Source organism: Equus asinus, chromosome 7, assembly GCF_041296235.1.
Source record: "Equus asinus isolate D_3611 breed Donkey chromosome 7, EquAss-T2T_v2, whole genome shotgun sequence".
Taxonomy (NCBI): Eukaryota; Metazoa; Chordata; class Mammalia; order Perissodactyla; family Equidae; genus Equus; species Equus asinus.
The window spans coordinates 48,960,235-48,986,068 of NC_091796.1; the positions used below are offsets into that span (position 1 = coordinate 48,960,235).

A 25,834-nucleotide genomic window follows, 5' to 3' on the forward strand; every position below is an offset into this window, starting at 1 on the left:
GAAGCATGAAGTGAGCATGGGGCATCCTAGTATGTTTAGAGTAGACTCGGTGTACGTGGGGGCAGTTTTTGGTTGGGTGAAGGCAGGGGAAGCACCAATGTTTCTTGATCCGTCTCAAGGCTGTTCTCACACTCGAAGTGGACTCTGTTGGTTCAACCTTTTATAGAGTGTGAGAGCTTGTTGGTGGAGGAGACCTGCCTCACCAAGGTCACTCTTCTCTGCCCTGGCCAGCCTAAAGTGATGACCTTGAGGGCCTACAAGTTTGGGAGCTTTCAGAGCGGGATGGGCCGCCTGGGAGCAAGCCTGATGGCGGCGCCCTCCTCACGCACTCTATAGTCACCCTGTCCTTCCCTCTCCCTCGTTTTCTGACGTTAGCAGACGACTGGGACTCCGGAGAGAGAGGACTCATGGATCCCAAGGACCGATTAACTTGGAGGCCCCACCCTTCTCTTCAGAGCCAGCAAGCCCAACTCGGAGAACTCAGAGCCAGCCTCGAGAGTAAAGCTCTTTGAGTTATTATTATTATTACTATTATTTTAAAGGGCAAACCCATCCTAAATGTCAGTCCAATATCCACGGGGGCGAGCAACAGCAGGTAATTAGAAGCAATTAGCTGTCCCCCTGCGGGGAAGCCGGGCAATTACCTTTTTCTCTCTTCCTCTTCTATCCTTCCTTCTCCCGTGGAAGCGGTTGAAGTGTTTTGCTCCCTAAGCAGTAACGTACGCTGAGCTGGCACAGGAACGAGGGATGAACTGAGCAGGGATTCGGTCTCCTCCTCCCGCCGGCGCGGTGGCCGCCGGCAGAGCAGTGCATTGTGGAGGCTGAGAGCGCCGCGGCGGCTGGAGCCGCGGCCCCAGGAGCCTGAGGTGGGGAGCTGTCCGAGGTGCTGACCGCCCCGACCCGTAGTCGGTCTGCGCCCTGCGCGCCCACCTGCGCCGGACCTCTCCGAGTCCTGGCTTTCCTCCCAGCCTCCGTCTGTCTGTCTGTCTCTCCTTACCTAGGGCGTAGCTGCTGGAGGAAATCATGGTGTTCGCTCCAGGTACACTTGCACCTTGCTTTTTCACCAAGTGTTCAGGCGGGGAGCCGGGAAGAGAAGGGAGACGATAGCGAGAAAAGGCCTTTACCTCACGACCCATCTGCGCGTTTTGGAGTTAACTGTTTGTGAGCAAGGAGCGGGAGAGGGTCTCTGTGCGGGGTCTTCGCTCCTTTCCACAGACCCGTCCTATCTGTCCTCTAACAATCTCCAGCCATCGTCCCGTCGCTGTTCTTCTCGCCTGGCTCCTCCATATCCCATCGGAGCTCAAGCACCTTGAGAACTGGGACCTTCGCCAGCAGCACAGGCGCTTAGAGGGCAGGAGGGTGGAGAGATGGGGCAAAGAGTAGTGGGGTTAGGGTTACTTCGGTAGGAATCCTTTTCACTGCCACATCCCCCTCCGTAGAAGTGGCAAAGTGACCCACTTCTTCTCAACCTCCTGAGGGGAGAAGTGAGTGAAGGCCAGGGAGTGGGACGAAGGGCAGAGGAGCGATGCTTCTTAAGGAATTAGATCTGAAACTCTAGTCGGAGGCTGCAGCACAGAGGCTGCTACTGCGGTGCCGCTGGCGTTTGCAGTGTGTTTTTGGAGCTACCAGTGAAGGACTTTGATCTTTTTCTTGCTATCTATGGCTGCAAGTTAGCGAAGAGTCAGATTTGTCTGCGGTTGTCCGGCTTACCAAAGGGTACACGAGTGCCTGTTTCAGGTGAGGTCAGGCGGAGTTAGGGAAAGTGTGGTCATTGTTAAAGCACAAAGCTGTCTCTAGGGGTAGAAACAAAGCCTTTTTTTTTTTCTTTTAAATTCTAGTCTCTGCTTTCACTACATACTGCTGTGGGAAAAAGGGAGTAGGGAAAAGAGTAGAGGGGGTTAGAACTCTATAATTGTGTTGTGGTTCTTTAACTTGAGAGGTTGTTTGTATTTGCTGTGGCCATAAACCTCAAATAGCTGAGGAAGAAAGGTATAATGCATTTTTAAAAGGGAAGAATTGAGTCTGGGCTTCAAAGAATTCAATTAGCAAAACTTGAAAAGAGGAAGTTTCCTGCCCCCCCCCCCCCCCACCCCATCAGGATGCTAGCTGGGGAGGCAGGAATGAGTTTCTGTCAGTTCTAACAGTCACCACAAGCAGTGACTCAGAGGAATGCCTTAGAGGAAAGCCTAGGAACCCTTCTGCTGCCCACCCCAAATAACTCAGTGGGAGAAATTGTTCTGTACAGTGAAGGACATTCAGTCAACACAGGATCTGTGAAGTTGGAAAACAACAGTTCTTTGTTGCATATATTAACTGCTTAACACTTCATAAAGTGCTTTCATGCCGTTACATCATTTGATCCTCAAACTACCCTCTGAGGTAAGCAATGTCATCCCTATTTTACACACCCAGGGAAGCTGATTCCAGACAGTCTTGCTATCCTCAGCTGGAGTTTTCTGACCTCAGATTCTGCCTCTTTTTCCTGTACCTCAGAGCTTATCTTCCTGACAAAATGCCTCACCAGTTTCAGGGATGGAGGCTTTTTGGTTCAAGGTCAGATGTAGCCAAGGGGAAGTGTCCTTCCATTTTTGAGGTGGAGGATGGGCTGATGTTGTACCGAGTTAGAGTTGTTGGGTAATGTTAACTCGACATTTTCTAAAACATGATGTGGGTGAAGGATTGTGTAATGAACAGTGGGGAATTTCTGGAGTGGACTGATTTGGCTTAGGCAGCCCACTATTTGTACAGGGCTTTACTTTTCCATTTTTTCTTCCAAGTTTTGTGTTAGTTTTTGTTTTTTCCTGTGGGGAAAGTAAGAGTTGTTCATAACTGTCAGAGATGGCATGGACTGACCTGGATAGGATATGTACAGAAACCTGTGGGATAACACTTTTTGGATGATTTCTTCAGTTTTGAGTTTCTTTTGAAAAATCATAAGCATTTTGGGGCAATAAGAACAAAGTGCTAAAAATATGTCAGCTTAGCTTCTCATCTCTGATCATGTGTCTTCTAACTCATGTAGTGATATTATTCTAAAAGAAAATCAGGGTGGTGAATTGTTTTTGAACTTTGCCAGATTTTCAGAATTACAACCTCATTTCTAGGGCTGTTGCTCTTCTAAATCTCTATAATCTGGGGATCCAGATGTTTTGTACTAGTCAAGAGAAATACTCCCCCATCCCTTTCTCCAAGCCTACCTAACACTCAGCAAGGGAAGGAACAGGAGAATGTGCTATGATCACTCCAAAATTAATAAAAGTGTTAGACAATCCAAGATGAATATAACAATAAATTAACAGTGAGCTGTTTATAAAATTGGGTCAGTGGGTCTGTGCCCTTCAAAACTCATTATAGCTTTTTGAATTTTAACAAAGGGAAACAAGAATCCTGAGGTCTAGTTCTAGTCTTGCCTCTGTGTATCTTTGAATGGTTCACTGCCTTCTTGCTTACCTTAAAGGCAAAGGTGAAACAGATTCATGAAGCAAGGTTTCAGAACAGAAGTTCTGAATGAGGGAGTGAGGGAGAAATGGAATGGGACTTTATATATCCCTAATTAGGATTCACTCTTATCATATGGTATAAAATATTCTCGAATTCTCTTGTTTCAGTTAGTCTGCATTGTAAGGAGCAGGACTTAAGTTGGGCGGGGCTTTGGGTGGTTTCTTGGTTTACATAGGGCAGACAAGACAATTCAATTCTATACTTTTCCTCTTTTTTATACCGTTCATAGACTTTGTAATTTAGGAGTGTTTTAATTTTGTGCATATCAATTTTTAAAGCTCTTAAAGGCAAGGGGCCATGACTAGTAATTATTTAAGGATTCAGTTACCCAAAGTCTGTCACTCATTTGCTCTTCCCTCCAAAGAAATTATACAAAATTAATAACAGTAAAATAAGGAATAACATATAAATATATTAATTTCTCTCTAAGTACCATATATCCCTAAATACAAGTTAAACTAAGCTAGGGCACATGGCCGAGGCTAAAGACCAAAATGAGGCCCCTTGCTTCCTTTTCCTAAATCTCTTATCTATTTTCCTCCTTCCTCCTCCTGAACTTGAAGTTGGAATCTTTCTTTCTAGAGCAATGTGAGAAGATTTAGAAGCAGACCACCAGGGCCAAAGGAAAGAGGGTGACATAATCAATATACACAAAAATATTTTGACTCCTGTGCATAATACTAAGCTGACCCAGGTTACTTAGTCTGTGGTTATAGCAAAAGCTTCCATTTGGGAGGCAAAAAAAATGTTCTGGGAGGAGATATGCTCCCAGCGAGAAAGAGAGTATGTTCATAAGTTCAAATGTCTTTTCAATGCCATGGTTTCACTCAAAGAATTCCAGACTCTGAGCAATCAGATTGGCAACTTCTCTCTTGAGGAAGAGCTAATAGGGAATACAGTGTGAGGTGGAAAGTGTGGACAGAAGTTTCCTTATCTCCACTTCCCCCAATGATTAGTATATACTTAAGGGATTAATGCACCTCTCTGTGAATAGAACTAATACATATTTGGCTTGTTTCAATTGCCTTCATGGAAAATTTATTGTCAACAAAAAGATCTTTCTTCTCTTGCACATGAATTAGGCAAGGTATGATAACAAGGATTTCATGGGGGAATAAAAATCATATCATTGTAAGAAATGAAACAGCCAGCTCCTTGACTTCGAAGATTAGTTTGAAAAACATTTAGCAACAATATTTATAGAGAGATCTATCAAAAATATTTAAGAAAATATTTATTGCAACATAGTTATAGCTTTTATTTATTTATGTAGCCTCTTACCAATTCCTGAGAGGTCAGTGAATAAATAAATTATATAGCAGACTGTCTTAACTGTAAGGTTTACAATCTGCCAACCCAAGTAAATCCTCTTATGTTGACTTAGAGATTTTAAAAATTTTATTAATTTAAAAAATTGCATTCAGTTACATTCACTTTTTTGGTGTACAGTTCTATGAGTTTTAACATGTCTAGTTGAGCGCATTGAGTTGTGCAATGACCGCAGAACAGTTTCATTGTACCAAAAAATCTTCTCCTGCTATCCCTTTGTAGTCAAACTCTTTGCCCCACCCTTAGCCTCTGGTGACCACTGATCTGTTTTCCATCCCTATAGATTTATCTTTTCCAGAATGTCGTATAAATGGAAGCATACGGTATGAAACCGTTTGAGACTGGCTTCTTTCATTCAGTGTAATGCCATTAAGATTCATCTGTGTTGTTGCTTGTATCAATAACTCATCCCTTTTCATTGTTGAGTAGTATTACACTGTATGGATGTACCCAACGTTGTTTAGCCCTTTCCTCATTGAAAGATATTTAGATTGCTTTTAGTTTTTGGTGATTATGAATAAAGCTCTGAGAAACATTTCTGTACATGTATGTGTGAACATAAATTTTCATTTGTCTAGGGTAAGTACCTAGGCTTGTGGATACTGGCTCTTTTAGTAAGTATATGCTTCACTGTTCTCCAGAAAGATTGTACCATTTTGTGTTACCGATAGCAATGTATGAGAATTCCAGTTGTTCTGTATCCTTGTCCTTCTGATAGATGTATAATGGTATTCATTGTCATTTTAATTTGCATTTCCCTAATGATTTTGATAATTATTTTCAGGAGTCTATTTGCCGTATATATATCTTCTTTGGTGAAGTGTGTTAAAATCTTTTGCCCATTTTTGGGGGGGGATGTTTTCTTTTTGTTGAGTTTTGACAGCTCTTTATATATTGTAGGTACAAATCTGTTGTCAGACATGTGATTTGCAAATATTTTCTTCCAATTTGTGGCTTGACTTTTCATTCTTTTAACACTACTTTTTTCAGAGAAAAGTTTTTAATTTTGATGCAGTCTAATTTATCTATTTTTCTTCTGTAGATTTTGCTTTTGATGTCATATCAAAGAACTTTTGCATAATCCAACGTCAGTAAGATTTTCTCTCACATTTCCTTTTTTTTTTCTTTTTTTAAGATTTTATTTTTCATTTTTCTCCCCAAAGCCCCCCAGTACATAGTTGTATATTCTTCGTTGTGGGTCCCTCTAGTTGTGGCATGTGGGACGCCGCCTCAGCGTGGCTTGATGAGCAGTGCCATGTCCGCGCCCAGGATTCGAACCAACGAAACACTGGGCCGCCTGCAGCGGAGCGCGCGAACTTAACCACTCGGCCACGGGGCCAGCCCCTCTCACATTTCCTTTTAAAAGTTTTATAATTATACATTTAGGTCCAATCATGGCATTGGATATACACCCTCATGATTTCATCTAAACCTAAAGGCTCCATATCCTAATACCACCACATGGGAGGTTAGAACTTCAACACATGAATTTTGGAGGGATGCAAACTGTCAGTCCATAGCAAGTTGATTTTTGGATATGGTTTGAGTTATAGGTCAAGATTCTTTTTTGCCTATGAATGTGCAATTGTTCTAATACCATTTGTTGGAAAGCTAATATTTCCCCATTGAATTACCTTAGCAACTTATTAAAAATTGGCTATATTTGTGTGGGCCTATTTTTCAACTCCTTATTCTGTTTCACTCATGTGTATGTCTATCCTTCCACTAACAACAATATCTTGATTACTATAGCTTTAGAGTAAGTCTTAAAATCAAATAGTGGGAATTCTTCAACTTTGTTCTCTTTCAAAATTGTTTTGGCCATTGTAGTTCCTTTGCCTTTCCATGTAAATTTTAGAATCAGCTTGCCTATATCTACACAAAACCCTGCCAAGATTTTGATTGGAATTCCGTGAAATCTATAGGTCAGTTTGTGGAGAATTAAAGTTCACTATGTTGAGTCTTCAATCTATGAACATGATATGTCTCTTCATTTATTTAGCTCTTAAGTGATTTATTTCATCAGTATTTTGTAGTTTTCAACATACAGATCTTGCATACGTTTTGATAGATTTATACCTAAGTATTTCTTTTGAGAGGAGCTACTGTAAATGGCATTAAAAAACAATTAAATTTCCAAACATTCATTGCTAGTATAGAAATATGATTGATTTTTGTATGTTGACCTTGTTTCCTATGATCTTGGTTAACTCTCTTATTTGTTGTAGGAGCTGTTTTGTAGATTTATTAGGAGTTTTTACATAGTCAATCATGTTGTCTGCAAATAGGGACCATTTTGTTTCTTTTCCAGTTTTATGCCTTTTTGCATTGGCTATGGCTTCTAGTACAATACTAAACAGAAGTAGAGAGAGTAGACATTCTTGCCTTGTTTCCAGTCTTAGGGGAAAGCATGCAGTCTTTCCCCATTAGGTATGACATTACCTGTAGAATATTTTGTAGATGCTCTTTATTAGGCTGAGAGAATTTCTTTCTATTCCTAGTTTGCTGTGAGCTTTTATCATCAATAGATGTTGAATGTTGTCAAGTAGTTTTCTGCTTGTAATTATGTTATCATATGGATTTTCTTCTTTAGACTGTTAATTTGGTGGATTTAGTTATTAGTGCTGTTGAGTTGATTCAAACTCCTAGCAACTCTGTGTACAGCAGAGAGGGACCTTGCCTAGTCTTTTTGTGCCATCTTCTCACCTTCTGGCACTATATCAGACAATGGTATGCTGCTGGTCACAGGATTTTCATGGCCAATTTTTTGGAAATGGGTGACCATATCCTTCTTCCTAGTCTCTCTTAGCCTGGAAGCTCTGCTGAAACCTGTCCACCAGGGTGACCCTGTTGGTATTTGAAATACTGGTGGCATAGCTTTGAGCATCACAACAACATACACAGCCACAATAGTATGACAACCAACAGATGGGTAGTGTGGTTCCCTGACTAGGAAATGAACCCAGGCTGTGGTGGTGAGAGCACCAAATCTTAACCACTAAATCATCAGGGCTAATATGGTGGGTTACACTGATTGATTTTTAAGTGCTGATCCAAACGTACATCCCTGAGATAACACTCATTTGATCACGATATATTATTCATTTCATATATGGAAGGATTCAATTTGTTAATATTTTGTTGAAGTTTTTTTGGTCAATGTTCATGAGAGATATTTCTCTGTAGTTTGCTTTTCAAGCTGTCCCTCATGATGAGATGGGAAGTGGTCCCTCTTCTTTTATTTTCTGGAAAAGATGATGTGGCATGGTATAATTTCTTTCTTAAATGTTTAGTAGAATTCATCAGTGAAACCATTTGGGCCTAGAATTTTCTTAGTAAGAAGTTCTTTAGGGGCTGGCCCCGTGGCCGAGCGGTTGGGTTCGCGCGCTCCGCTGCAGGCGGCCCAGTGTTTCGTTGGTTCGGGTCCTGGGCGCGGAGATGCACTGCTCATCGAGCCACGCTGAGGCAGCGTCCCGCGTGCCACAACTGGAGGGACCCACAACGAAGAGTGTGCAACTATGTACCGGGGGGCTTTGGGGAGAAAAGGGAAAAAAATAAAATCTTTAAAAAAAAAAAAAGTTCTTTAAACATGAATTCAATTTGTTTAAGAGATGTAGGACCATTCTGTTTATCTTGGGTAAATTTTGGTAGTTTTTAAAGGAACTGGTACATTTCATCTAACTTATTGAATTTATGTGAACAAATTTGTTTGTAAGATTCTTTTATTATCTGTTTAATATGTATAGGGTCTACAGTGGTATCTCCCTTTTGTTCCTGATAATGGTAATTTGTGTTTTTTATTTATTTTTCATTGTCAGTTTGGCTACAGGTTTGTTCAAATTTTTGTCTTTTCAAAGAAACGTCTTTTTGGTTTCATTGATTTTCTCTATTTTTTTTCCTTTTTTCAATGTCATTGATTTCTGTTCCTTATAATTTCCTTCTTTCTACTTGCTTTAACTTTATTTTGTCCTTCTTTTTCTAGACTTAAGATTAAACTTAGATTGTTTGAGGTCTTTATTTTTCCTAATATGAACATTTAATGCTATGAATTTCCTTCTAAGCATTGCTTTAGTATATCTTACAAAATTTAATGTTGTATTTTCATTTTCGTTCAGTTCAAAATATTTTCCAATTTCACTTGATACCTCCTCTTTTTCCCATGGATTGTTTAGAAGTGTGTTGTTTAGTTTCCAATTATTTGGGAATTGCCTACTTATCTTTCTCTTGTTGATTTCTATTTTACTTCCATTATGGTCAGAGAGGAAACTTTTTATGATTTCAATTGTTTTTAATTTGGCAAGATATGTTTATGAGAAAGAATATGGTCTATCTTGGTAAATGTTTCATGTACACTAAGAAGAATGTGTATTCTGCCTTTTTGGGTGGAGTGCTCTATAAATGTCCTTTGGATACAGTTTGTTGAGCATGTTGTTCACTTCTTCTCTCTCCTAGCTCATATTTAGCCTACTTGACCTATTGATTACTAGGAGAGGACCGCTGAAGCCTCTAGCAAAACTTGTGGATTTTTCCATTTGGTTTATCACTTTTTCCTTCATGTATTTTGCAGCGCTCTCATTAGGTGCATATCCATTTAAGAGTGTTATGTGTTGATGAATAGACTTTTTATCATTAAGTGGTGTCCCTCTTTATCTCTGGTAATTTTTCCTGCCCTGAAGTCTATTTTGACTGATTATAGCATAGCCACTCCAGCTTTCTTTTATTAGTGTTTGCCTGGTACAGTTGATCATCATTATTAATGGATTCCACATTTGCAAATTTACCTGCTCACTAAAATATATTTTAAAATAGATCAATCAAAATCAATACTTGCAACAGTTTCTCTGTCATTCAAGGATGTTCACAGAATGGCAAAATATTTGAGTTGCCTGACATGTGTATTCTCAGTTGAGGTTGAACAAGGCAACACTTTGCCTTCTTGTTTCAGCTCTTATACTGTAAACAAGTGTGTGTTTAGTGGTCCATTTAGTTTTTCATACATTTGTGCTTTTTGTTGGTGTTTTCACTGTTTAACATGGCCCTCAAGTATAGTGCTGAGGTGTTGTCTAGTGTTCCTAAACACAAGAAGGTTGTGATGTGCCTTATGGAGGAAATTGTTAGATAAGCTCCATTCGGGTATGAGTTATAGTGCTGTTGGCTATAAGGTCAGTGTTAGTGAGTCAATAACGTATATTAAATAAAGCATCTTTAAACAGAAACACACATAAAACAAGGTTATGTATTGGTCATTTGACAAAAACGTTGTGACCAGAGGCTCGCAGTAACCTAACCTTGTATTTCCTTTAGGAACAATGGTTCCATGTTAGTCAGTTCAGTGTTTGTAGCTACTTTATAGAACAAAACTACTGTGAATAATGAGAATAGGCTACATATCCTTTCCCAACCTTTTACTTTTAAATTAACTTTATCATTATATTCAATGTGGGTTTCTTATAGACAGTATATTGTTGGGTCTTGCTTTTTAATCAAATGCATATAGTTTTAAAGGTGGTTTAAGTTAGCTACTGACTGCCTAGATGTCTTTCTTCTATAGTTACTGTTACTCCATTTTCTAATCCTCCGTTATAATTTGTTTATTCATTCATTTATTTACTTTTTTAAAGATTGGCACCTGGGCTAACATCTGTTGCCAATCTCTTTTTCTTCTTATTCTCCTTATTCTCCTCCTCCTCCTCTTTCTTCTTCCTCTTCTCCTCCTTCTCCTTCTTCCCAAAGCCCCTCCAGTATATAGTTGTATATTCTAGTTGAAAGCCCTTCTAGTTGTGCTCTGTTTGACACCACCTCAGCATGGCCTGATAAGCAATGCTAGGTCTGCTCCCAGGATCTGAACCCATGAAACCCTGAGCCACTGAAGTGGTGTGCACAAACTTAACCACTCAGCCATGGGGCTGGCCCTGCCATTATCATTTAAAATTAAATAACATTTCATCATTTGAAATTTTTGTTGTTATAGTTTTAGAAATTTTAGTAAGCATAGATAATCAAAAAGAAAATAAAAATCACAATATTATCCAACAGTAGCCACTGTTAATATTTTATATCTAACTTCTCAGACCTTATCTCTATGAATATATCTCCCACTTTTTTAAAGAAAAATGTTTTCCTGACACGCATATTACTTTTTGACATGATCGTTTACACAATGTACTGTTGTCATCTTTTCATGCCATTCGGTTGTCTTCTACATATTATTAAAAAAAAAAAGACATAGAATAAAAGAAGTCATTATCACCGTTTTTGTAGATGATAAAAGTAAGACTCCAGGGGCCGGGCTGGTGCCGTAGTGATTAAGTTTGTGTGCTCCACTTTGTGGGCCTGGGGTTTGCAGGTTCAGATTCCAGGCACGGACCTATATACCACTAGTCAAGCCATGCTGTGAAGCCATCCCATATACAAAATAGAGGAAGATTGGCACAGATGTTAGCTCAGTGACAATCTTCCTTACCAAAAAGGAAACAAAAGTAAGGTTGTGCAATTTTAGGTTGCAGAACCAAGATTTGACATTGGATTCACTTATTTTCTATACACAACATAGTTTTTAAATAAACAGCCAACAACACACAATTTGCACACTAGAATTAGCAACAAAGAAAAAGAGACAAAACTGTTCTCTTTTGGAGGAAATCTTCTTAATATTGAGCACCTCTTCTTCCAGGTTAGAGTATACAGGGTGTTCTTCTCTCAACTACACAGAAAAGGGCTCTGTCCTTTCACACTTCCTGGATTCTTCATCTTCTGCAGGCTGCTGGTCTTAGTGATAGAGAGTGAAAGAATGGACAGCCAGGATTGCCAAAAGTTGACCAGGAGAATAAGAAGATCCAACAAATTTACACAGTGCTTTATAATTTTCAAAGCATTTATATTAACTAAGCCCCATATGCAAGACATTCCTTGAGTTGAGAATAAATGGGTTTGAACTAAGTATAGTCTCTCCGTCTCTGTGGAATATTTCTGTTATTTCACAGCAGTTCAAATATGAGACAGAGTTGGTTGCTGCAGAAGATTGGGTTTGGGACAAAGAGGTCTGGGTTCAAACAGCTCACCTCTGCCACGTCCACACTTAGTGGCATTGGGTAAGTTGTCCAATCTTACTGATTTGCTCCTATAATGAAGATTATAATACCTGTTTTCCAGGGTGGTAATGAAGATACAGAGGAAGTGCAGTAGGCTAAATGGTAGCTATACTGATGTTATTGTTTTAAAAGGGAATGACTAATAATGTGTTTTTATATACATAGGCACGTGTATGATTTTAAGGTTGGATCATCAGTCTCGAGGAGCTATACAGTTGACTCCTCCTGCGGAAGAAGACTGACTTACTGGCTCACGATGTTACCTGGGTAGAGATTATGAAACTTTAAAGCAAAATGCTATGACAAGCTGAATTGATGATAAAGCAGATGTCTGAGTGCATCCTGGGATGAATAAGTTATGAATCAAGGAAAGTTGCTGTTTAAAGGCTAGCAGCTGCATGCTTGAAAGCAGATGGCCATCTTGCTGATCTGAATAATTCTGATCTTGTCTAAACTTAAAAGCTGAATGATGATTTTCTGGTGAGGGTATAATGCATTATGTTTTTAATATTTAACTATTTAGTTAGGGTAAATCTGTGGTTTGGGATTTGAGATATTGTTTCAGATTTTCTATGCCATTTTTTTAGAGACCTAAGTTTCCATTTTGTGGTCTTATGTCGTAGCCCCACACATATTCTTAGATACTATTCTTTGAACAATATCTTTTGTCCTACATGAATACTCTTGGGCAGAAAACATTTTTTTCCTTCTTATAAAGAAACTTTGCTGGTGCAACAACCACACGGTCACTAACTGGAGATTGGGAGAGGGATGGGAGTTTTCCTGACTTGCTATGTGACTTTGAGTTAGTTATTCTGCTTCCTGTGCCTCTTTCTCAATCATTTTTTAAATAGTCATCCTCAGCATTTTACGGGCTTAGCATCTCAGCTCTCAGCACAGAGGTTTATTGGGCAGAGGAGATAAATTGAGATAAATGTAAGAAAAGGCTAGGGAGCTACATTTGTAGAAGACCTACTGTGTGCTGGGTATGCCACATGCATTTTTTTTTTAAAGCAAGGAACAACTTTATAAAGTAAATGCAAAATGAGAACTGTTTTTCTTTAACTTGTGGCTAAAATGCTGTTTCATGTTCCAAATAGTCACAGATGATCTATTTGCTGAAGGCAGTAGATAAACATAAAATGTCTTCTCCCATTCCTTTAAAGAATTGTTTTTATTTTTCTTTAAAATGAGAGAAATAGTGTTTATTGTACTCAAGAAATATGCTCAAATTATGAATGTAATATCTCTGTTCTGGACACCTCTCATAAGCCACATATGATGGGTCTGTTTGGTATTTAGACCAGAGGCCTCCATGGAATCCACATCTTGTGTTGTCTGACACAAGTTATTAATTTTTATTGCTGAATTTATTTCTAACATTCTTGTGTGCTCATTTCTGCCTTCCCACTTTAATTTTACATTTTTGTGGATATAAAAAATAACATTATATGTTTATTGCAGTACCATAGATGAGATTGGATCATCCCTAACCAGAGAATTTAGAATGAAGTTCCCTATAGCCTTAATTGCAATCTCACTCATGCTTCAGAATAGCTTACTTCACCGCATCATCAGGCCATGCTGTACAAGTCAATAAATAAGAGTTATTTTGCTCTTAAAATAATGTCAAGGAGAACAATATTTAAAGCTCCATTTATCTTGCCATTTTTTTCTTGTGCCTTCAGGGCAATGCTAGTTGGGTGGAGCTGTTGGCCATTAGACTGGAATTTAGCAAAAAAGAATCAGTATGATCACTCCTCCACCCAAAACCTTAGACCAGAGCAGGTCTCTTTGTGAAGGTCATGTGCAGCCTGGCCTGGGAAAGGGATGATGGTAGCCTTGGTGGTGATGGAGCTGAGGATGTCAGGGAAGGCCATAAGAAGGTTAGTGTGGATAGGGTATTAACACTAGATATTTTCATTCATTCATTCAACAAACATTTACTGCCTGTCTTTTCTAAGCTAGGTGCTCTGCTAGGTGGTGGACACTAGGACTTTAATATAAAGAAGAATGCTAAAGTGTTAGACTTCGGTGACTGAAGGGCAGAGAGTAAAGGGGGATGAAGAGGAGAGATGGGGCAAGTCTGGTGGGGAAGAAGTGGCTGTCTTGCCTGCATCTGATTCTTCCTGGGGCAGCCTGCCCTGGGGAATGGTTAAAGCCTTACTCCAGTAGAGAAACCCACTTCTATGGACCGTTCTTTAGGGCCTCTGGGCCATGCATAAGGGCCCTGTCTGTAAGTGCTGGAGTGTGGGATGGGGAGGCAGTGAACACCAAGGGAGAAAGAGAGAGTTCCTTTTGTCTTGTGCTTTTAGGTATGTAAATGCACCGTATAAAGAAATGGTCTCTATTACCTTTAAGTGACAATAAAGATACCCTTAAGGCAAGAGCATTGGAAGACCTGAAAGGAGTCTCTCTAAGAGGAGCAGATGTATTTGACCTGGGCCTGACCGTTCCCTGAAGTTTATCTTCTGCTTGATCATCTCTCATTAATGGCCACTGCTACCACCAGGACGGGATGAGGGTGTGCTATGCTCTCTTTAAAGAGTTGTCTCCAGCATGGATAGATGTGTCTTTTCCTGTTTCCCCCATCATAGCTAAGGTGGACTTTTATTAAACACTAAGGGAGTACCCAAAGAAAATTAGCATACAAATACATTAAGAGGGTCAGGATTTTGATCTGGTTATAGATATTTTACTTCTTGGTCCCTGTTCCAGCTCACCCCACTGCTATCTGTGCTGCAGCTCAGGGGTTCTCAGTGCCGGCTGCACATTAAAATCATCTGGGAAGCTTTTAAAACATATCAATGCTCTGGATCCAACTCAGGCTGGTAAAATAAAAATCTCTAGTGGTGTGTCCAAAGCATAAGTGTTTGTTGAAAGCTCTCCAGGTGGCTGATTGTGCATTGGGCTGAGAACCACTGATCTAACTTCAAAGGGAAAGCACACCAGGCAAACAGCGTGCCTGATTCTTTACCCTCCTGTTGCTCATGTGTCTTCTCATCTCAGAACAGGGCACATACAAGTGTTTGGGACATGTTGAATAACTGAATGAATGAACAAACAAATGGTCATCTTTCTTTTCACGTCGCAGTCATCCTATTAAAGTAAAAACCAAGAGAAGACTCTAACTCTGGAGCCCATATGAGTCCTTTCCATCTGGGCCCTGCCCCGGTTTGAGGAAGATACCTCTTCTTGTCATTGGCAGGACTGTAGAATTATCACTCTTTAGAAACTGGGAGTGGTCTTGTCCCAGTTGTTCATAGTGAGATTTCAATCATTCAATGACGATAGCAGTCATACAACCAGGATTATACACATCAATTAACAGGAGGGTCTGTATATCCGTAGGCAGGAGAGTCCTACTGTGTCTATGCCAGTGGTCAGAAATGAGTTAGCACAGTCTTCCAATGCAGGGCAGAAGGTGGAAGCACGTGGTTCCCAGAGGGACATCAACCAGGGATTTGCACTGAGGACCCTGGGGGTAATATCCCTCTTGCCTGGTGGTTTGCAGCAGGCATGACTCTTAGACGGGTATGGAGTCACAGTTGAGGAGGAGCAAGGCAGAACTCACGACATATGTGTCAGGGATTCCTTCTGGCAGTGTGGACACTCTATCCTCTCAATGATGTTCTAAGTAGCTTTTCATGTTTCTACAATAATCTGTCAAATGGAGAAATAGAGACAGTTTCTTGGTCCCACGTTTTAGAAGAGCATATTACCACAAATTTCAAGCACAGAAGAAAAGAATCAAGGAAAGTTTATTTTCAAATCAGACTTGTATTTTTGTTACATAATTTAATTTTGGTTTAAGATTTATATTTTTGTTACATAATTTAACTTAGAAGCAATTTATATACGGTAAAGTAAGAATAGTATATTTAATATTTATGGAGTGTTGCATACAATGCATGAGCCTGAAAATAAATATTTAATGTTATTTAATATGCTAAGTGTCTCACTTTGTTTTGGGAATTCTGGAATTGAATTGCCTAAATGTTTTGTTATACTGCCATAAAAGGCAATCGTATATATTTAGTCTTTAAAATGATTCATTAGTCTTCAGATCTTAAAAAATGTATAATTCAGAGTTAATATACGAGTTATACAGGTGGCATGGCACTGGAAAACACTACTTGGCTTGGAATCAGAAAGCTATTAGTCTTTCTGAACCTCAGTTTACCTAATTATAGAATAGTAATAATAATCTTTCTTATCATATAGGGTTGTGATCATGATTTATAGAAAAATTACTGTAAAATGGTTGTGAGATTATATACCACATAAAAATTTGAGTTATAATTTGTATTTAATTTTTTTAACCTTACTTAGAGGCTCACGTTGCATGCTCCATGATAACCTTAAGTGTTTTGCACCTTTTTATGAGCCCATTGCTGCCACTGAGCTAACTGAGGGCCTGACTCCATTTGGTGCTGGCCTTTGAGAATTGCTGTATTTTGCTGCATCCCCAAGACCAACACATCCTGAAGCCACAGTTGGTCTCTGAGTGGAACTATACGTACTCTTGAAAGCATGTGAAGACTTTCCAAGGGCTACAGGGAGACTTTTCAGGGAATCAGTTTCTTTGTCGTTATTTTAAATATATGTTCTCAAAATTGATTTGCTTGAGAAACCACCTGTAGTCTGCAGTTTCTACTATCTCGCCACCACTTTTATAATTGCCCTTTCCTCTTTATACCAAAGAAAGAGATCTGTCTCGCCATCCCCTAATCTTACAACGTCCTGTAACAGAAAAACCTGGGAGGCACCAAACATTCAGGAAAGGATCTTAAGTTTTAGCATCTTATCACAGCACTTGGATCTTACAGAGTCTGCAGAATTTAAAACACTGCACTTTCATACGGCCAGTCTTTACTAAACACGCACTGTCTAGGCAGTGGTTCTCAATCAGGGGTATTTTGTCCCTCTACCCCTTCTCCAGGGGGACATTTCACAAGGTATGGAGACATTTTTACTTGTCGTGACTGAGGGGTACTGCTGGCAGGGCCAGCTACATAATTTGCAGTGCTCAGTGCAAAACGAAAATGTGGGGCCCCTTTTTTAAAAAGCAGGATGAAATGTTATTAAAAGTGATAAAATATAAAGGTTTTCCTTTTTTCTTTGGTCTCCCTGTCCCTGTCCCTTTCTCTTTCAACTTGTCATACTGTTTTTAATTTGCTACGAAATGTTTTCCTAAGTCAAGGAAAACTAAAATTTTAGGTTATTAGCATGAACTTCATCATTCACCTTAAAACCATGCAATACTAGTTTTAAATTAAATATGACTCATACGCCGAATGATGAAATTGCACAATTCGAATTTCGTCGCTTGTGCGTGCAAACATATGTCTGCATAAAACTTATTGAACTATTTTTATTTCACTTTTTGAAATTCACGTGTTCTACCAACATGCTCTACCTTTGGCTTACCAATGAGTCAGGGAGGACGTAAAGTAAAGCAACTATCTTTCTCTTTCCTTCTGTCATTATTTTCAGCACAAGTGGCTGGCTAATACAGGGAAATAACAAGACCAAGAAAGAATATGACAGGGTCCCTTGGCTGTTCATGTTTCTCAGAATGCCATTTCCTTTTTTTCGTCTTCTAAGTAAGTTGTGGTTCTAACAGCAAGTGTGGTCTCCCTCCAACCCCTTACTCAGTCGTAGACGTAACACAGTTAGTTTGTACTTGCTTTGAGCCTCACCGCGTTCATATACATCATGATCTATTGGAATTCTGTGCTCATGGGGCATTGCTAAAGTGACATGTAAGTGCAAAAGGTGTGGCAGGGAATGACATACTGCATGCATCTCCACTGTGCAGGTGTATGTTCCATTGTTCCATCGAACTTCACTCACAAAAGGCAACTTCAAAGATAAAATTATTAAGAATACCAAGATGGCAACAGCAGAGCATTAAACCAAGTACAGAATCCTTCTGAATGTGGGGCTGTGTGTGACTGCACCAGTCACATGTCCGTGAAGCTGGCCCTGGCTACTGGCATCTAGTCCCTCCGGGCTAGGGATGCTGCTAACATCCCTCAGGACCCAGCACAGCCCCCCACATCAAAGGCACTGCTGGAAAGGTAGGTATTCTGTCTCGGAATAGTATCTGAGGCCTGCATGCAGGCTAGTTCTCTCCTTTTCAGTGGAGTTGTCCTTATGGTACGGCCTGCTCTGTGTTGTACAATGTCATGGTCACTCCGCCTGAGACGACCACTTTCTGCCCTTTGAGGGACTGTTTACTCTGCAAAGGTTAAGCCCTCAGTGCTTCATCTGAGTGGTCAGTTGTGCTTACTGTTGTTTGCTGTCGAGGTGCTGAGGAGGCCAGACAAGGTGAAACTTGACCTCTCCTGGATGTGGCACGTGGACCTCAGTGTCCCTATAGGCAGTGCCCCCTTGAAAGAGAATCCTCATGAACACTGCCTCTCCCATGGGGCAGGACACTGGGAGAGGTGGCCCTCAAAGCTTAGACCTCCTTATATGATGGTTCCCAGGGTTGTGTAAGCAGGCCGAATCATCTCCAACACCACAGTTTACAGCACAATTGCAACTTCCCTGCAAGTCTAAGAGTTAAAAAAAAGAAGTTGTTCCTGGGAGACAAGCTGGTTTAGGCAGCCAGGAAGCCTAGGGCAGGGAGCAAAGAGCAGATGTAGAATGAATGTGGAGGGAGGGCTCTGGGCAAGTGCTCAGAGCATCTTTCTTGGATTTTCTTCATGTGCCAGGAAGAATGCTGGGAGTGGGTGAGCAAAGATCCAAGACAGCCCAGAATTAATCCCCCATCCCATTTTTCTTCCTATAATTCTATTTCTTGATCTCTAACCAAGCACAGGTGATGGCAGAGGGGAGATCGTCCCAAAGAAGGCCCAATGGGACAGGGGCTTTAATAGCCCTTGCTGCTGCTGCTTCACTGTCATCAAGCGTTTAATGATTGCCAACCCCACTACTCTTCTGTACTCCTAGGGGTCAAGACTTTTCTTTGAACCTTATCTCTGAATTCCCAGCATCTGTAACAGAGCTTGGTTCATGTTAGTTAATTATTTATTAGGCAAACGTTATGTCCCAGACCTGGGCTAGTGCCAAACAGACACGACCCCTGCTCTCAGGAGGCTTAGGATGTTTAGGCACAGAGACTAGAGGAACAATACCTGTCAGTTGTCTTGATCATGTTTTTCTCCTTCAAAGGAAAGTACGTAATTTCATTCCAAGTAGGGTATAACAAAAGTCAACCCTTCATTTCTGTTCTGGCTCACAATAGAGTCGCCAGCTGCTTTTGTTATCCTTTCATGTCACTGATGGTTGTTTCTTTTTTGGACACGGGGAAAATGTCAGTATTTTGAATCAAGGATTTGGAAAACAAAAAAATACAGAAATTGAGAAAGCTGCAAAATATAATACAACATACATAAAAACAAGTACAGCATACTATAATTTGATATTTTAAAATTTTTGTTTATTTCTACAGAAGGGTTTTAGCAATTGTGTTCATTTAGTCCTGAGGAAATTCTCATGCATTATGCAGCAGTGTTATGGCCAGTAAAAGCAAGTTGTCTCCTGGGAAAGGATCTGTGCACTTTCATGGTTAGTAGTAATTAGAGTGGTTTATTACACTATTTTGCAAATTACAACATCAACTTAGAGGATTTTAATGATTAAAGAATTTTTAACCAGTTGTGAAAAGAAACATTTTTCACACGTTATAACTCAGACAATGTTTAAATAAGATTTTCACCAAGTCATTTACCTTGCTTCAAAATATCCATCTATGCTATAAACTTTAAATCAAAAAGTGTATAATTTAGATACCACCCTATTTTCTTCTATCACAACTCCTTCATTGGAAGGACCCTGATCTTTATAGGCTTAATACTTTCCTCAGAGGGCATTTGATAGATATGGTAAAAATGAATTGTCAGTCTCCTGCAAAATTGCTTCTCCAAGCAGTAAAATTTCAATTTCTTATATTTTGGGGAAGTATAAATAGAAGAGAACAAGAAATACTCTTTTCTGATATAGAGTTTTTTTCCCCTAAAATATTATTATCAATTATCTTAGCCTTTGGTGACAATTTTTTGGGGGAAAATACATACAATTGTATAAAAATTATGTAAAATATATAATATATTAAATAATTTGGTTAGATAAGGTGCGCTGTGAAATAGCTCATGGAATAAGTAGGGCTATGAATCCATGACTAATCATTCTTCAATAATTACCTATTAACTGGAAGTGTAACATAGTGTCTAGGAGCCCAGCTTGTGGAATCAGACTGCACGGGTTCAAATTCCACTTACAAAATGCATGACCTTGGGCAATTTACATAGACTCTCTTTGCCTCAGTTTCCTCATCTATATCATGTGTATAAAACACTTGTTCTAGTCTTCTATTACTGCTTAATGAACCACCACAAAACTTAGTGGCTTAACAACATGACACCATTCGTTTCGGTCGTGAATCTTCAATTTGGGATAGGAGGTGGGAGGGACAGCTTGTCTGTGCTCCACTTGGCATCAGCAAGGATGACTTGAATTCTGGGGGCTGGAAACATTTGAAGGCACCTTCACTTCCATGACTGATGGTTGATGCTGGCTGTCAGCTAAGATCTTGGCTGGGTGCTGTTGGTTAGAACACTTATACATGGCCTGGGTCTCCTCACAGCATGGTGGTTCCAAGATGAGCGTTCCAAGGGAGAAAAAGCTAGGTGGAAGCTATATCACCTATCCTTGGAAGTCGTGCCACGTCCCTTCTACCATATTCTATTAATTGAGGCAGTCATAAATTCTCACACGAGTGTAAGGGGAAGGGAATTAGACTCCATCTCTTGATGACTGATGGCAAGGTTCTGAAGAACATGGGGGACCAGAGATATTGCTGTGATCAATTTTGGAAAACACAACGTGCTTCTGACTTAATATGGTTTTCATTATGATTAAATGAGTCAATTCATACATAAAATGTTTAGCACATATTAAGTAGTAAATATAAGGGGGTGGTGTTATTATGGAGCATGTAAAATGTGTGAGGGGAGTGTCTAAATTCTTTAGTTTGCAGAGACTCAAAATTCTAGACTTGCCAGTTTAACCCCTAATTTGCACATAAGGAAATCAAAGCCCAGGGGTTAAGTTCCTCAGTCATGCAGTGAAAGAACTGGGGTCATGAGACTAAAGTTGTGAGTACTTATTACTTAAGGTCAGACTATGGAGTGTGGAAACTGACAGAGCTGGCAATCATGGAAGTAGACCTTTAAATAGTTAAAGTCAACTAATGTGTGGTCTGTCTCCAGAGATCCTTGGAGTCAAAGATAGACTTGATACAAAAGGAATAGTCCTTCTCTTTAAATTGTGATACATTTGTGCTCAATGGCAAAGTTGTTTTTTTTTTTGCCTTTATTTTGTGATTGATAGGATCGGATAATTTCTGCCCAAATCTGTACCATATATTTTGCCACATAATGCATAATAGGCAGTATTTTTGTTAAAAATCAGAATATTTTTGAATATCCCAGATATGTAAGCTAGTAATACAGAAAGTATGCCCATCTTATATACAAATATAATTGTACCCAATGTAGAATCTCCAATGGTTACAGTTATTAAAACTTTAGTCCAGCACGGGACTGAAAGGTCACAGGTGAAAAGTAACTATAATTGCTGGGCATTGACTATAATTGTAAATAGTTAATATGAACAGGTTTTAATATGAGTATGCTCATTTCTTTCCTAAAGAAGTATTTGGATAGTTTATTATAAATCTTTATCATTTTGTGAAGAAATATGCTGAGAAAAAGTGCTTTTCTCACTTTTAGTTTATCTGGATTTTCTAAATCTGTCCATCGGACCCTCTAGGGACCTCATAGGAGACTGGAGTTGCCAAGTTAGTTGGTGGGCACGTTGAACATGATCCATGGTCATGGTGCTGGTATAGGGAAGGATGCTACCAATATTATCTCATAGGCCATGGATGGCTAGTAGATTCCATTTAATATTCCAACTCAGCCTGGCTTCCCGGAGCTAAGCTGTGTCGAACTCACTGGGGAAGAGGGCCTTGGCTGACGAATGGTGTCTGTCATGGTCTCAGGCAGAGGTGGTGGCTGTGCTGACATGCTCTGTGTTTTCTGTCCTCACTGTGATTTTCTCTCAACCCTCCTGTGATGGTTAATTCTGTGTGTCAACCTGGCTGGGCAATGGTACCCAGATTTTGGTCAAACACCAGTCTTAATGTTGCTGGGAAGGTAGTTTTTAGATGTGAATAACATTTAAATCAGGAGATTTTGAGTATAGCCAATGACCCTCTATAATCTGAGTGGGCCTCATCCAATCAGAGGAAGGCTTAAGAGAAAAGGCTGAGGTTCCCTGAGAAAGGAGAAATTCTTCCTTCAGATTGTCCTTGAGCTCAAGACTGCAACATCAACTCTTCCTCCTGTCTCCAGCCTGCTGGCCTGTCCTGCAGATTTTGGACTTGCCAGCTCCCACAGTTGTGTTAGCCAACTCCTTAAAACCTCTACCCTACTTCTACTGCGATCTCTACCTCTCTCTCTCTCTCTATCTGTACCCTATTAGTTCTGTTTCTCTGGAGACCCCTGACTAATACACCTCCTTTAGGTCTCTTTTGTAGTCCCTCCACTTTCATTAAGAATTGCCTCATGTAGAGAGATGAGCACCTGTTTATTATCCATGTCATCCAAACGCCACATTTCTAGGGAGTCTAGATTTGGAGGCAGGAACCATAAGGAAGGGTTCACACTTTACACACCATGTTTGGATAAAGATACAAAAAGTTGATAATAGGTTTCAAGATAAAGTGGCATTTTAGACAAAATAAGATATGGAAACATGAAGACAGTGTGATCCTGAGGAGGAAGGGGCATGAATTTTAGAATCGGGCGGCTTGGATTTGAATTGTGATCTGCAACTTACTGGCTGTGTTACCTTCGAAAAGGTACTTAGCGTTTCCAAGCTCCCATTTCCCTTATCTATAAAACAGGGGAAACGATACCTCCCTTTTGTGATTAGTAGATAACGTAGGTGCTTAATCAATGGTGGGTGCTTTGGCTGTTTAGGTTATTAAGAAAGCCTGTCGATGGCAGAATAAGGAGATGGGTTATGTTTTTATTTATTGCTTCCTTCTGGTCTGCTAAATACAAATTTTTCGTTACTGTCCTCTCTTTACTTCACCCAACCCTGTTTGTAGACTCTTCATTCACGTCAAGACGTACGTGATAAATAAGAGCACAGATTGTTACCCCTTTTTGGGTAACAGGGCTTAAGAATAAGCGAAAGTGACAAAATTCTGGCAGCAACCACAATGCAGGGGAAATTGTGTTCAGACTGACTTGGGGGCAGGGAGAGAAAACAGTAGAATTCTCTACAGTCAGCTCCAGCCTATGCTCGTGGTCCTATCTTTCTGCCCGTGTGTAGGAAAGCAGCGCTACTTCCTAACCGTGTTTAGAGGAATAAGTGAGATAATTCATGAAATGTGCTTAACTGTGCTGGGGACGTAGCAAGTTGCTCAGTGAAGGTTAGCTAGAAACAGTAGCAGCCTCAGCAGCAGTAATTTTGTTACAAAGATTGGCATAGAGCACTTCAGTGGGGTCAAAGTATGAAAGAAGGCTACTTGGGGAAATACAAGTGGTGTGTTTTCTGGTGCCGGTCAGACTGTAGGAAAAAGCTTGTACTGGGGATTAGTGAAAAATAAAATATTTAAGGTAGAGCCAGACAGTGTCATAAAACTCAAACCACTGTTATGTGTTTATCCTTACCCCTGTTTGGCAATGGTTTATAAGAAGCTGTCCTATAAAACATTACTTCTGTTGTAAATGCAATGATGTTGCGTGGTGTTTCTGCAAAGTTGACAACACTGATGTGGCAAACATTGATGCTTGCCTAAACAATAGCAACTCCTCTTTCATGAGTATGAAAGAGTCTTCATTTTGTCCTACTTTTCACCCATGTGACTCAGGTAAATGCTGACTAATCTAGGCTATAACGATGGTTCCATGTCTATTGCCAGTGATTGGTTCAGAGGTGGCCGTTTGACCAAAGAATAAGAAAGGAAGCCTTCTGGTTGACATGTGTGTGGAAGGGGATGGAAAGTGTAGAAGACATCTTGTAAAAAAATTTCCTAGCTCTTAGAAACAGTCACAAAGAAGAAGGAGTCCACTATCTGCCTCTGGATGTTGTTTTATAAGGATGTGTTACCTGGATCTATTGCAGCCATCTTGTGGACATGAGGGAGACAATAGCCATCATTTTATTTTTATTATTGGTTTACTTTCGCCAGGGGAGAAATGCATATTGTAATATTTTTATTCTGGATGAAGACAGGGCTGAAGAAGGAGGATGAATACATGTTGCTGTTGTTTTTCGACGTTCTGCCTGTGTTGAATCCTACTGCTTACTTCTATCTCCACAATACTGTGGATTTTGATTCCAGGGTTTCTCTGTTCTCTTAGGCTGACTGAGTTCCACTTTCTTGGCAATTCTCTTAGGGTACATTCCAGGCTGTGGCTTTTCTTGACTATTTCTTATGTCTACTCAATCCCATATGCTTTCCTTCTTCCAGAAATTTGTAGAGATCTCTATTCATTGGTGCCCTCTGTTTGACTCTCCCTTCTTTTCATGGTTGTGGGTTTATTCCTTTTTGTATTTTTATACATTGGAAGGTGCACAGGCTAATGTTTGTATTTTGTTGATCATTATCACTATTTCTTTTGTAAATTATCCATTACAATTAGCTCATATTTCTACTGGGATTGTTACCAATTTTCAAGATCTATTTTCATATAAAGATATCAATGCCTTTTCACACATATAGCAAATATTTTTCCTAGTTTATTCCCTTTTAAAAATTATTTGTGTTTTTCTTGACAGACTTATTTTACTTTTCTTGAATATTTTATTGTAGTATAGTATAATTTATCCATCTTCCTCTCTGTGTTTATTCTTAGAAGCACTTTTTCACCTCAAGATCAGATATATGCTCACTATGTATTTTTGATCCTCTCTTCCTCCTTTTCTCTCTTTTTTCTTACTTTTTGATCCCCAATGTGCTGAATTTGATCACATTTCTCAGTTCATGGTCCACCATCATCATTGATCCATGCAGAGTCTCTACTTTTTATTTTATTATTTTTTGCTCTTTAATCCTCCAGCCTCCATGCCATTCCTCTCCATTTCATTTCTCCAATCATATACATCTACTCTAGTGTCTATAGGAGATGTTTTTCAGGTTTTTTTTTAAAAAAGTCACTATTTTTTCCTCCTTTGGGAGTTAGAGATTTTAAAAACATTTATCCAATTTTCTCAGTACCTTTTTCTGCTCATTTGAACTGCCATCTTTACCAAATTCCAGGTACCCAGGCTTTCTAACCTGTTCCATTTATCCACCTGTCTGTTTTGGTGCCAGGATCACAGGGATTAATTATTATACAATTTTTAAAACATGTTAGAATGTAGGAATGAAAATCACATGTAATGTCCTTCATATATCATTTAATTCCCTTTTCTCTTTTTTAATATGGCAGAGAAGGGAGACCATTCTTTAATAATTAGCACGTTTGTATGTTGACATAGCAAATGGCTAGTCACTGTCACCTAACCTGATCACTTGCTGCTTTTTGCAGATGGTGAAAAACATTGTGGAAGATTTGACTTTAGGAGCAGAAATGTATTTAAAAGAAGTGCCTATCACTGATTTGAAAGGAAACAGATGCTCACTTGTTTGCGTGAACTCTGACTGAGAGTTACTCGAGATGCTTACTGTGATTAACATTCTTGCAACCTTAAATCATGCTCTGTCAACTTTTAAGAAAAGAATTTCAAGTGTCATTTTGAGTTTTGGGGAAAGAGGAACCAAGAATGAAATCAAGTTTTGTCTTTTTTTATCCATGTTGAGCAGACTCTTCTATCTGGAGTTG

General features: G+C 39.6%; 1 protein-coding gene across 2 annotated transcripts in view; it reads left to right on the forward strand.

The window, feature by feature from the left end:
- The first annotated feature begins 385 nt into the window (after nucleotides 1–385).
- AKAIN1 (A-kinase anchor inhibitor 1) overlaps nucleotides 386–25,834 on the forward strand; it is a 51,338-nt gene continuing 25,889 nt past the window's right edge. Inside the window, exon 1 of one of the 2 annotated variants that reach the window (XM_070513309.1) lies at nucleotides 386–595. In XM_070513309.1, the coding sequence (XP_070369410.1) occupies nucleotides 559–595 (37 nt within the window). In that variant the 5' untranslated portion in view covers nucleotides 386–558. Of the gene's footprint in view, nucleotides 596–668; nucleotides 1,040–25,834 lie in introns of those variants that run through there. The other variant, XM_070513310.1, reaches the window with a different exon arrangement.